Here is a 12,213-nt window from a genome sequence, read left to right on the forward strand (position 1 = left end):
TTGGGGTTACCATGGTAACAGGGCACGGTCACGTGATCAACAGCCTTTGCATAACCACTATACAAAAACATGTGCACAAAGGAATATACAGGAAACCTGAGTATAACCATAGAACCTGAGAGTTGTAGGGGGAGACATGGCAAACAGTTGCAGTGGATATGCTTTCCAGAACAGGAATGACTGCCGGTAACCGCACCCCCTTGTTGGACACTACTATGACCCAATACCAAGGATACTTGTAATAGCAATAATTAAAGACAAGAAACTCCAATACTTTGATGCGTGGGGGAAGGCCACAGCTTGTTTATTTGTCTAACAAATTAAAACAATAAAGACATAACAATAGGGAAGGAAAAAGGACCTTGCGCTATCTTCTTTGCGAGGCTACCTGCATGCCAGGCCACCGCTCCTGCGGTGGGCATGTCCTCGTTGGTGCGCCAAGGTGCCTCGCCGACCGTTCCCCGTCAACCACCGCAAGGTCCTTCCCCCCGCCAAGCTGTGACAGCAATCAAAAACACAAAACTGTAGCAAACATACCCTCGCCCTAACCGCAGAAAACCCATAAGAAAAAGAAGATTCAAAAACAAGAAACCTAAAGATCAAAAAGGGAGGGAGGGTGGGAAACGGTCTTCTCTGGTGCCGGACGCTGGGGGCGAGTGGCACGTGACTTCCGGGCCCCGCTGTACTACTTCCAGGTGAGCCCGCCCCCCAGCCAATCAGAACTGCCCCTAGCCCGGCTGGAAACTAGTGCCCTCCTCTAAAACCCTGGCCCCGTCAGTCAAAGGCACCGCCTGCTTAGGCAGCGCCGATGCCCCAGACTGCCGGTAACCGCACCCCCTTGTTGGACACTACTATGACCCAATACCAAGGATACTTGTAATAGCAATAATTAAAGACAAGAAACTCCAATACTTTGATGCGTGGGGGAAGGCCACAGCTTGTTTATTTGTCTAACAAATTAAAACAATAAAGACATAACAATAGGGAAGGAAAAAGGACCTTGCGCTATCTTCTTTGCGAGGCTACCTGCATGCCAGGCCACCGCTCCTGCGGTGGGCATGTCCTCGTTGGTGCGCCAAGGTGCCTCGCCGACCGTTCTCCGTCAACCACCGCAAGGTCCTTCCCCCCGCCACCAGGTGGGTAGTGTACACCTACACTGCGCACCTTCCCCCACTGGCCAAAGTAAACAAGCCACGCTCTATGGCATCCTGCAAACCTGACAAAAATATGTCGAGCCCGATGTCGTTTAAATGGACACCGTCCTGTAACATTAAAGGACGGTTGTCCCCTTCCAGCTGTCTATGCCTGATGACTATACCTCCTTGTGCACGAACAAACCGCGACACTCTAGTGTTCAATATCCGTCTGGCCCTTTCTATTGCCCCGGGGTTCCGAGCCCCGTTCCAAACCACTCGCGGTACTATTTCCGACCATACCAGGATGCAATCAGTGAAAAAATCAACCATACGCAACATGTCAGATCTGACAACAGAGATCAGCTCGGCCAGGCGGACCGAGCAAAGGTCATTTCCCCCAGCATGAATTAAAAGAACTACCGGGCCTTGAACTGACTTGCTGATGGAAACAACCTCGGACAGAACCCGTATCCATTTCAAACCCCCAACTCCTCTCCAGGATACATCCGCTTGTGCAAAACCCAACTGAAGCCCTCCAGGTCGACATGAAGCCCTCTGTGCAGCTCTATGTATGTAGGAATGACCGACTATCCAAACTGCCGGCCGATGCTGACCTGGAGACGGAAAGAAGAAATTAGTAACACAACAAATTTGGACGCACATACCGTTTATAGCAATCCGATGCCCATCTCCCTATGCGTTTTACCGACTCCCCCGGCATGCCCAAAGAATCAGCTACTGTGGCCGCACCTATTCTGAAAGAATGTGTCCCAAACTCGGTAGGATTGAGACCGGCCACAAACAAACACTTCTTTAACATGGAAACAAACTGGAATTTCGTCAAAGGGGATTTATCCTCGTGTACTAGGAAATGCGACGAGGGGGCCGAGGAAGCAGAAAGAGGCAAGGATTGTTTGTACTGGCGAACTATGCCAACCGGGCAGTAGGGGCCCTGAAGACTGAAGACCGACAACCATGCCCCGTTGGCATAGATGTCCGTCTTGGACTTCCTAATAAAAATCCTCAAGGAATCTGACAAAACTACCACGTCAGCGATCCGCAGGCCTGGCGGGGCGGAGCGAGAAGCAGCTACCAGTTCACCCACTCGCAAGGCCCCAAAGAATGCCAAACTAAACGCGGCATGAAAAAGTCGAATCTCATAAGGAGATGAACACAAACCAGAAAGTGACCCCAATAATTGTTGCAGTAAGATAAACGAGATTGCTCTTCTAGCATCCCTCTTGACCACTTCCTTTTTCCAACCTCGCAGTACGAGTTGTAACGCCAGGTCTTTTGTAACATCGGGTAAACCCCATAAGCGCAACATGAAAGAAACTCCAGCTAGTCTCTTTTTTGCTACCGCAGCCGAAGCACCCTGCACCCTGAGTTTTTCCAGGAAGGCCCATGTGGTTGCGTTACAAACCTCCTGCGTCAACCACACCTGGCCGGCTGCACATCCCAACCACTCCGCCCAAGCCTTACCATGTGAAGACCACGTCGCCTCCGACAGGGCTGCTCGCAGCAGAGGTCTCATTCGTTCTCTACCAGGTCCCAGAGGAACGTCGGGCATGGCTCTCCTTCCTGCGCCGCCCGTGGATGCAGGGCCCTGAAACGATTCCACTGAAAACGGGAAAGAGAGTCAGCCACGCTATTTTCCTCACCTGGAACATGTTTTGCTCTAAAGACAATGTTAAACTGCAAACATTTCAAAACTAAGCGCCTCAACAGGGCCAAAACCGGCAGGGAGGACGAAGTCAAGTTGTTCACTGCATGTACTACACTCATATTGTCCGTCCAGAAACGGATCCTCCTGTTTGCCATCAAAGCCGCCCACAACTCGAGGGCTACAATGATGGGAAACAATTCCAATAAAACCATATTTGTTGTCAGTCCTTTTTGCTGCCACGACTGAGGCCAGGGCTCCGAAGACCAACGGTCGGCGAAAATCGCCCCGTAACCGTGGCCGCCAGCCGCATCAGTGAAAAGCTGCAAATCCCGGCTGTTCATCTCACGTTCCCTGAAACATGAAATGCCGTCATACTCCTGCAGAAAAACCCTCCATACTCTCAAATCCTCCTTCAATGGCCTGGTTAACCGAATGAAATGGGACGGGTGTCTGACCCCAGCCGTCGCCATGGACAGCCGACGAGAGAACACCCGCCCCATCGGCATAATCCTGCAGGTGAATGCTAAGAGACCCAGCAAAGACTGCAACTGCTTCAACCTTATTTTTTGGACTTGGAGGCATGCATCCAAGGCCGACAACAGCTTTGCCAATTTTTCCGGTGGGAGCGAAACTACCATACGCTCCGTGTCTATCTGGACTCCCAAAAAGGACAAAACTGTTGTGGGACCCTCCGTTTTGTCCTCCGCCACGGGCACGCCAAATTTTTTCATTAGATACCTGAACGTAACCATGATATGTGCGCACACCTCTGAACCTGCTGGGCCAACAAAAAAGAAATTGTCGAGAAAAAGAAATCGTTACCGATGGGAAACCCGATTCAAATCTGACCACCCATTCAAGGAAAGAAGAAAAAATTTCAAAATAGCAGCAGGAAATCGAGCATCCCATCGGCAAGCACATATCGACGTATATGTGACCATTTAAATGACAACCCAAAAGGTGGAAACAATCGGCACGAACCGGGAGGAGGCGGAAAGCCGACTCAATATCCGACTTTCCAAGCAATGCGCCCCTGCCTGCCCTTTCAACCAAAAGCAGTGCTTTATCGAAGGACACGTAAGAGACCGCCGCCTCCTCCGGGCCAATGCCGTCGTTGACCGATTCACCTGGAGGGAAGGACAAATGTTGTATTAGCCTGAACTTACCAGGCTCTCTTTTGGGAACTAAACCCAATGGAGAGAAACGGAGATTGTCCAGGGGCGGTTCCGTAAAAGGACCGGCCATACGCCCCAGGGCAACCTCCTTGTCCAATTTGTCCTGTGCCTCCTGGAGATTGTCCTTGATAGATTTTAGATTCTCAACAAACTGTAAACTGGAACCATGAATGTGAGGTATATAGAAACCTTCGGAAAAACCCTCAATGAGGAGCTCTGCTTCCCGCCTCATGGGGTACCGTTCTAGCCACGGGAGCATCCTTACCACGCTCACCGGCGTCCTCGGATTTTCCCGCTCCTGACGGTCTGAGCCCAAACGTCTTACCTCTCCTAAAACAACGGAGGGCGGTGTGAGCTCCTCCGCATATGGAGCATTCATGCTTAAAACGACAGGAGGAGAAAAATCGGCAATGGCCCTCGTTGAAGAGCCAACAAGCTCCTGGTCTTCTGTTGGCTGCTCCCGCTGGGGAGCTACTGGAAGCAGCCAAGGAAGGAAAGGGGGGCCTTTGCTGAGACATCATCAGCTGTATCCACGCATCCGTTGCTTTTGATGCCCACCCTATCTCGGGCTGCAGAGCCAAACGCCTTCTAAACTCCTCGTCATACCTCCACCACGCTGTACCCCCGTGCAACTTATGAGCAGAGTAGATAGTATCTAAGTATGTAAACAAATCAGAAGCTTTCGCTGGGTATTTAGTACATAAAATACCAGCGAAAATGGAAAAGGCCTGCAGCCAATTTCCAAAAGTTTTAGCCACTTTTGGTTTTTTATCCTCCGTTTTATCAAACCTTTTTTCTTTATCGACCGTCAGATGGTCTACTGATACCAGCGCCCATATGTCTACGTATTCGTTAGATAATATTTTTGCACGAATCTCGTGAGATAAATGGGTACCTAAGGGCGCCACACCACAAAAATGTGAATCCTTCATTAACATACCAGAAAACCCAGCCGTCGCAGCCAGAGAAGATTCCTCCGCTGGGGTAGATGCACAAGATCTGTCCTGGACAGTCTGCGCTTTAACAAATTTATCCAAAACACCACGCAGAACTGAAATAACTTCAGAATCAACAGAATTAACAACCTGAGGAGTATTTGACCATGCCCGAAGGCAAGATAACTCACCGTCGGACAGTCGCACGGGCGTTGGACCTGGGACGGCTGTTGAAGGCTGCGGAAAGGCTGGCGCGGCAGAGGCTACCGTGGACCCCCGAGAGGAGGAGCACTCAAGCCCCGGCCCTCCGCCGGTCCGCCTTGAATGTCCACGGCCTTGGGCCCTGCGGTGACGTCGAGGGCTCCCAAAGGAATCGCCAGATGAGGAGCAGGATGATGAAGAGGACCGCCTGCGCGACCTACGGGAGCGCTTCTTCTGGTGTCTGTGTGCACCCGAGCCTCTGCAGGAGGATCTGTGAGAGGTGGCCCTGGAGCGTGATGTGCGATGCCTGTGCCGCTTGCGGCCAGCAGTAGACACCGAGCTAGCTGAGGAAGAGGATGAGGGGGGATCTAGAGCGTCGTATGCACGCCTGCTACGCCTGGACCCAGTATCTCCTCCCGACCTGTGGCGGCTGCTGGACGAGGACCTGGCTGGAGCCATAGGAGACCGATCCGCGTCGAAAAATTCCGATGCGGAACTGTCACCATGATTTAGTTCCCCAGGAGGAAAAACCTCAGAGGGCCCTGCAATAACCGGGGGGGGGGGGAAGGGGCGGGGCCGCTACCGCTCTGGATGGAGCCGCTCGCCGCCCGAACCAGCGCGCCAAACGACTCTGAGGAGGAGGGGGAGGATCTTGCACCGCATGAGGAGCGCTATTTTGCGCAGCTACTGCTGAGGACGAAAGTTCGGGGGACCTGCGGACACCCGCAGTACTAACCGCAGGTGCAGGCTCTACTGCGGCGGCATCCGCCGACCCAGGGCGCCCCGATGCCGACTCGCTGCCGGCCACTGCTGCCTCGGCCCCACGTGCGCGGCGAGACGCCGCCGCGCGCACCGCCGTGGAAACATGCCTCCCACCTGCATCCGCTTCCCCCCGCGAGCCCTTCGCTGGTCGTTTTCCCTTACCCCGACGTACAGCTGCTGGAGGAGAGGGACTAAGACGCGCAGGAGCGCGCGCCCTGCGCTGCGGGCGGGAGACTCGCGGCACCGCCGGGTCATCAGGCAGGGGAACAGAACTCACCAGGGGAGCGAGCCACGCGACCCCTTCGAGCCTGATCCTCTCCTGGAGACGGGCCAACACGGCATCACCCTCGGCCATGGTATAGAGCTGAAGACAAAACGGTCTTCTCTGGTGCCGGACGCTGGGGGCGAGTGGCACGTGACTTCCGGGCCCCGCTGTACTACTTCCAGGTGAGCCCGCCCCCCAGCCAATCAGAACTGCCCCTAGCCCGGCTGGAAACTAGTGCCCTCCTCTAAAACCCTGGCCCCGTCAGTCAAAGGCACCGCCTGCTTAGGCAGCGCCGATGCCCCAAGAGAGTCTGTTCTGGGACACTGCATAGGCAGCCATCTTCCCTCCTTATATCTGGGGGTAGGCAGCCATCTTTCTTCCTTATATCTGGGGGTAGGCAGTCATCTTCTCTCCTTATATCCGGGGGTAGGCGGCCATCTTCCCTTCTAATATTTGGGGGTAGGCAGCCATCTTCCCTCCTTATATCCGGGGGGTAGTCGGACATCTTCCCTCCTTATATTCGGGGGTAGTCGTCCATCTTCCCTCCTTATATCCAGGAGTAGGCAGCCATCTTCCCTCCTTATATCCAGAAGTAGGCAGCCATCTTCCCTCCTTATATCCAGGAGTAGGCAGCCATCTTCCCTCCTTATATCCCGGGGTAGGCAGCCATCTTCCCTCCTTATATCCGGGGGTAGGTGGCCATCTTCCCTCCTTATATCCAGGGGTAGGCGGCCATCTTCCCTCCTTTTATTCAGGGGTAGGAGGCTATCTTCCCTTCTTATATCAGGGGGTAGGCAGCCATCTTCCCTCCTTAGGGACTCGAACGCCGGGCCTTGATCTGAGAGGATTACTTCAAGGCAGCCATAGTGTTTGATGTAGGGGTGGTAAAGCATGATGGTTTTGGCGGTCAAGTCTTTTACTGGAACTACAACTGCCCACTTGCTGTTGTGTTCAGTCATGGTGAGGGCGTAGCTGTAGCCGGTTCTTGTAGGGGCCAGTTTCACATGGTCTATGGCCACAGTTTCTCCTGGTCTGGAGGGTGCAATGGTCAACAATAATTGAGACCTAGAAGCCACCACTCACATATTGCAAATTCTGAGCCAGATACAATGGAAGGATAGTTACATTCTGGGAACCCTTGATGTGACCTCCCTATATATGAGTATTGGACATGACAAGGGATCCCAGGCAGTGGAATTTTTTCTATCTCAAAATGCTGATTATCCACTAGAACAAGTTACGTATATTACAACCTGTATTCAGTTTATATTGTCAAAGTTGGCAGCTGCATCCCGGCTTGGCATCCCAGTGCTCTTGGCTGCAGCAGCCGATAGTAATAGAACACCAATCTCATCGATCGATGCAGTATATCTATACACAATGAGAGATCAGTGTAGTTATACTAGAAGTCCCCCAGGGGGAACTAACCCTAACCCCAGGGGGGACTAACCCTAACCCCGGGGGGGACGGGGACGGGACACTAACCCTAACTCCAGGGGGGAATAACCCTAACCCCAGAGACTGGGGACCTCTATGTGTGGCCGGGAGGTGAGAGCAGTTATTCGTCCAGCTATGGTGGCGGGTCAGCGGTGGGGACAGAAGACGCTGCTGAGTGCTCTTCTTCCTCACACACTCCTGCAGTTCCTGGAGGCCGCCACCAACGTGTTTCCCTCCCGGCCACGCGCTTGCCCACATCCACTGATTTTTTTTTTTTTTGAAAATCGATCTTCAATTTTCAAAAAAAATCTAATTGATTTTCAAATTCGATTAATCGCTTAATTCGCTTAATCGCCCAGCCCTAGCCTGAGGGGTACCTTGCCAGTGAGCAGGTAGTCTTGGAGCTTTCCAAGGACACATATCCGAGGTTGGGTTATCTGAGGTTGGGTTATCAGAAGTTGGGTTATGCGAGGTTGGGTTATCCAAGGTTGGGTCAGCAGAGCCTTCAGTGCTTGGAAGGCTTCTTCTTGCTCCTTCTGCCAGTTAATAGGAAGTCTTTTGCCAGCAATATCTTTTGGGCAGCCGCACAACAGCTCTGTCAGGGAGCAGCAATCTGTGTGTGGGATAAAGCACCTGTAATAGCCTGAAAATCCCAGGAAGCTTCTGACATCTTTTACAGTCTTGGGGGTCGCCCAGTTCTTGACTGCACCCATCTTCTCTGGATCAAGCTGGACACATGTGGAACTGACAACATGGCCCAGGTAGTTAACACAGGGGTGGGTGACCATCCACATTGATGGGGTCCAGGCTGGCTTGGTAGTCTTGGTTCCCTAATCCGGCTCTTGCTCAGCACTAGGTCACTATCTCACTATTGGCCGGGAGGACTATTGGACGTGGGTCTGCAATTCTGACTCTGCAAATCTCTCCCTGGGAATTGGTGAAATTCTGCTGGGCACTGAGCCGGCTGATGGCTTTCTGGTCTGTCAGAGGGAGGAACAGAAGAAAAAAAGGCATGCAAGGCTTCAAGAACATCAAAACAGTGCCGGATTGCATTCAACACCATCTCAGAATCAGTACCACCATAAGTTTCAGTCACAATTATACCCTATACTGGTATCCTATCTGTATCTAACTGGATAGTGGCCTCCCAGTAACCAATTTGGGGTATGGGGGTGCCATTACTTACAACCAGTGACAGACCTCCAGGAAACTCACTGGAGAGTTCAGAACAGTCATAGTGTCTTTTGGACACCTGGTGATCAATGGTGGTGACTTGGAAGCCAGTGTCTATGAGTGCATCTAGGGGAACGCCGTTGACCTCGACAGTTACATTGGGGCAGGATGATAGGAACCTCGATCCCCATTTATATTCCCTATTTATTTATTCCCAATAATAGTCCCATGTAATAGAAGGCAATGACCAGCCGACATGAACTATGTCAGCTGTTTGTTGTGGTTGTTTGTCTTTGATGATAGCAGCGATCTGCTGCCGTCGCTTTGTACAATAGGAGGCAGCAGACCGCCGCTGTCCTCTATGGGCTGCCCGGACGATCACACCTCCCCATGGCCCCTCCTGCACTTACCTGCTCGCTGCCGGCATGTGTAATAGCACTGGCAGTGAGCGGAGAACGAGGAGCCTACAGCGCTCGTTTGCTCCTCACAGTCGCCCAGTGTAATAGGGGCTTAACTGGAAGCACTCCCTCCTGTAATGGCCATTTCTTTATAGGGTCTCTCATAAGGAGGTCCTCTACTTGGTGGGGGTCGATCAGGACTGGCAAGGCGGATACTTGATTCAGGGGAGCGTCGTCTACTGCGGAAAGACTCTCTGGAATTAGATGCAGGTTGCATTTGTACGTCTTTTAGTGCCTGACATACAGTTTTGGGAGTCTCTGCCATTGCTTCTACTTGTTCTTGTAAGGGGTTAACAGGAGTGGCTGCAGCTTGTAGAGCCTGACTTTGTGTGGCAGCCGGGAGCACTGGAGGGACAGGCGCACTAGCCAGAACTGAGAGATAGTATAAAGTGTCTCTGTGGGGGGATCACTAGCACCTGGAGGACTGAGGGACTTGAGCGCCGCCAGACTCTTGAACTCAGTGAAGGGCATGTCAGGATTCTGCTTGGCTCGGAGTCTATCCTGTGTGGACCTGGATCCTACCCCCTCTATGAACCTGTCCATTATGATGCGCTCTGTATCTGCAGGTGTGAAGGTGTCTAGCTGAAGGTGTACAGCTCTGAAGGCGGTGTGTAGTGTGAGCACATGGTCTCTGAGGGTCTCACCTCTCTCTGGCGTCTGTCAGAGTCTGAGTCTTACTTCTTAGGGGGACTGGATCTCAAACTCCTTCTCAGCCGCTGGTCCTTCTAGCTGGTCTTGTGAGCGGGTGCCCAGGTACGGACCTCCTCAGCCGCTGGTCCTTCTAGCTGGTCTTGTGAGCGGGTGCCCAGGTGCGGACCTCCTCAGCCGCCGGTCCTTCTAGCTGGTCTTGTGAGCGGGTGCCCAGGTGCGGACCTCCTCAGCCGCCGGTCCTTCTAGCTGGTCTTGTGAGCGGGTGCCCAGGAACGGACCTCCTCAGCCGCTGGTCCTTCTAGCTGGTCTTGTAAACGGGTGCCCAGGTACGGACCTCCTCAGCCGCCGGTCCTTCTAGCTGGTCTTGTGAGCGGGTGCCCAGGTACGGACCTCCTCAGCCGCCGGTCCTTCTAGCTGGTCTTGTGAGCAGGTGCCCAGGTACGGACCTCCTCAGCCGCTGGTCCTTCTAGCTGGTCTTGTGAGCGGGTGCCCAGGTGCGGACCTCCTCAGCCGCCTGTCCTTCTAGCTGGTCTTGTGAGCGGGTGCCCAGGTGCGGACCTCCTCAGCCGCTGGTCCTTCTAGCTGGTCTTGTAAACGGGTGCCCAGGTACGGACCTCCTCAGCCGCCGGTCCTTCTAGCTGGTCTTGTGAGCGGGTGCCCAGGTGCGGACCTCCTCAGCCGCCGGTCCTTCTAGCTGGTCTTGTAAACGGGTGCCCAGGTACGGACCTCCTCAGCCGCTGATCCTTCTAGCTGGTCTTGTGAGCGGGTGCCCAGGTGCGGACCTCCTCAGCCGCCGGTCCTTCTAGCTGGTCTTGTGAGCGGGTGCCCAGGTACGGACCTCCTCAGCTGCTGGTCCTTCTAGCTGGTCTTGTGAGTGGGTGCCCAGGTGCGGACCTCCTCAGCCGCTGATCCTTCTAGCTGGTCTTGTGAGTGGGTGCCCAGGTGCGGACCTCCTCAGCCGCTGGTCCTTCTAGCTGGTCTTGTGAGCGGGTGCCCAGGTGCGGACCTCCTCAGCCGCCGGTCCTTCTTGCTGGTTCAGGAGAATCTCCACCTGCTGTTCAGGAGACAAGGAGAGATATTTGAGTGATTTGCGCCGCTTCTCACTAAAATGGGCCAGTGTCCTTGGAGTACTACGGTAGAATGGCAGGTTGGCCGGGCACAGGATAATGAAGCAGGATGAGCTGCCAGGGACGATGGGGCAGCTGCACCAGAGGATGCCGGGGTGTCCCGAGATAGATGCTGCAGCTGAAGCGCCAGCGGCTGGCTGGTTGTTGCTGTCCTGGAAAGACATCTCATCTCCTGAGTTTCCATGTGATTGGTGGAGGATATTGAGAAGAAGCTCCGGTGGAAGCTCCAGATGAATCCGAGCTGTGTCTGATTTGTAGTTCGCTGCTGCGTAGCCGAGACACTGTAGCAAGGAGCATCAAGATGGCGGAGCTGGAACTTCCTGTTTAGACCTAGTGGCTTTTCCTTCCGGCCAGGAAAACTGATGCACACTTTGGGTTCCGCCTTGGGGTGGCGCTGTAACGTTGGTGGGCTTTTTCTTGGCTTTTCCGTGCTTCTGCAGGCGGCTTTTCATAAATAATGGCATAGCAGAAAAACACAATCCCCAGGGGGCAGAAAAATACTGGATAGAGTCCCGATACAATAAAGGGTGCTCCCCCACTTTTAGATCTCTGGCTAGGGTAGTTATCATCAGGGCAATAACAGCTTAGGTGGTCAGTTGTATCTCCGCTTTGGCGAGAAAATGTAAAGTTCGTGAAAAACACACAAAAGTTGCACCACACACAATAACTCAAAAATAGGCAGCAGCGAGGTTTGAATCCTGTTCGTGATGCCAAATTCTGTGGTGAGGTACAGATATAGGTGTTGTTCTATCACTCAGCCAGTGATTGTAATGTCGTGACGCCAGTGTGATGTTGACAACAACGGCCGTAGTTTTACGAAAATATATGTAGTGTAAACATAGCCATATACTGTATAGCAGGGGTGGGGAACCTTTTCCATGTCGAGGGCCGGTCGGGCCTTAATAAAATCATTCGAGGGCCGCACTCAATGTTATACCGTGCGCGGCAGTTAGTAGCGGGGGTTTGCAGCACCCGAACAAGGCAAAGTATTGTTCCCCTAATGCCCCTGCTATTGTAGTTAACCCTCTGTGATGCCCCTTGTACCTGATTTGAATCCTTAGTGATGCCCCTGGTAGCCTAGTTAACCCCCCAGCCATGCCCCTGGTAGCCTAGTTAACCCCCCAGCCATGTCCCTGGTGGCCTAGTTAACCCCCCCAGTCATGTCCCTGGTAGCCTAGTTAACCCCTCAGTCATGTCCCTGGTAGCCTAGTTAACCCCCCAGTCATG

General features: G+C 53.3%; 1 protein-coding gene across 1 annotated transcript in view; it reads right to left on the reverse strand.

Moving 5' to 3' along the window:
- Nucleotides 1-224: 224 nt before the first annotated feature.
- The window catches only part of LOC138782912 (uncharacterized), a 39,730-nt gene continuing 27,741 nt past the window's right edge, over nt 225-12,213 (reverse strand). The window contains exon 2 of the mRNA XM_069956868.1: nt 225-2,756. Coding sequence (XP_069812969.1) covers nt 1,771-2,706 — 936 coding nt within the window. The 5' untranslated portion in view covers nt 2,707-2,756 and the 3' untranslated portion in view covers nt 225-1,770. The remainder of the gene's footprint in view (nt 2,757-12,213) is intronic.

Source organism: Dendropsophus ebraccatus, chromosome 2 (genome assembly GCF_027789765.1).
Source record: "Dendropsophus ebraccatus isolate aDenEbr1 chromosome 2, aDenEbr1.pat, whole genome shotgun sequence".
Taxonomy (NCBI): domain Eukaryota; kingdom Metazoa; phylum Chordata; class Amphibia; order Anura; family Hylidae; genus Dendropsophus; species Dendropsophus ebraccatus.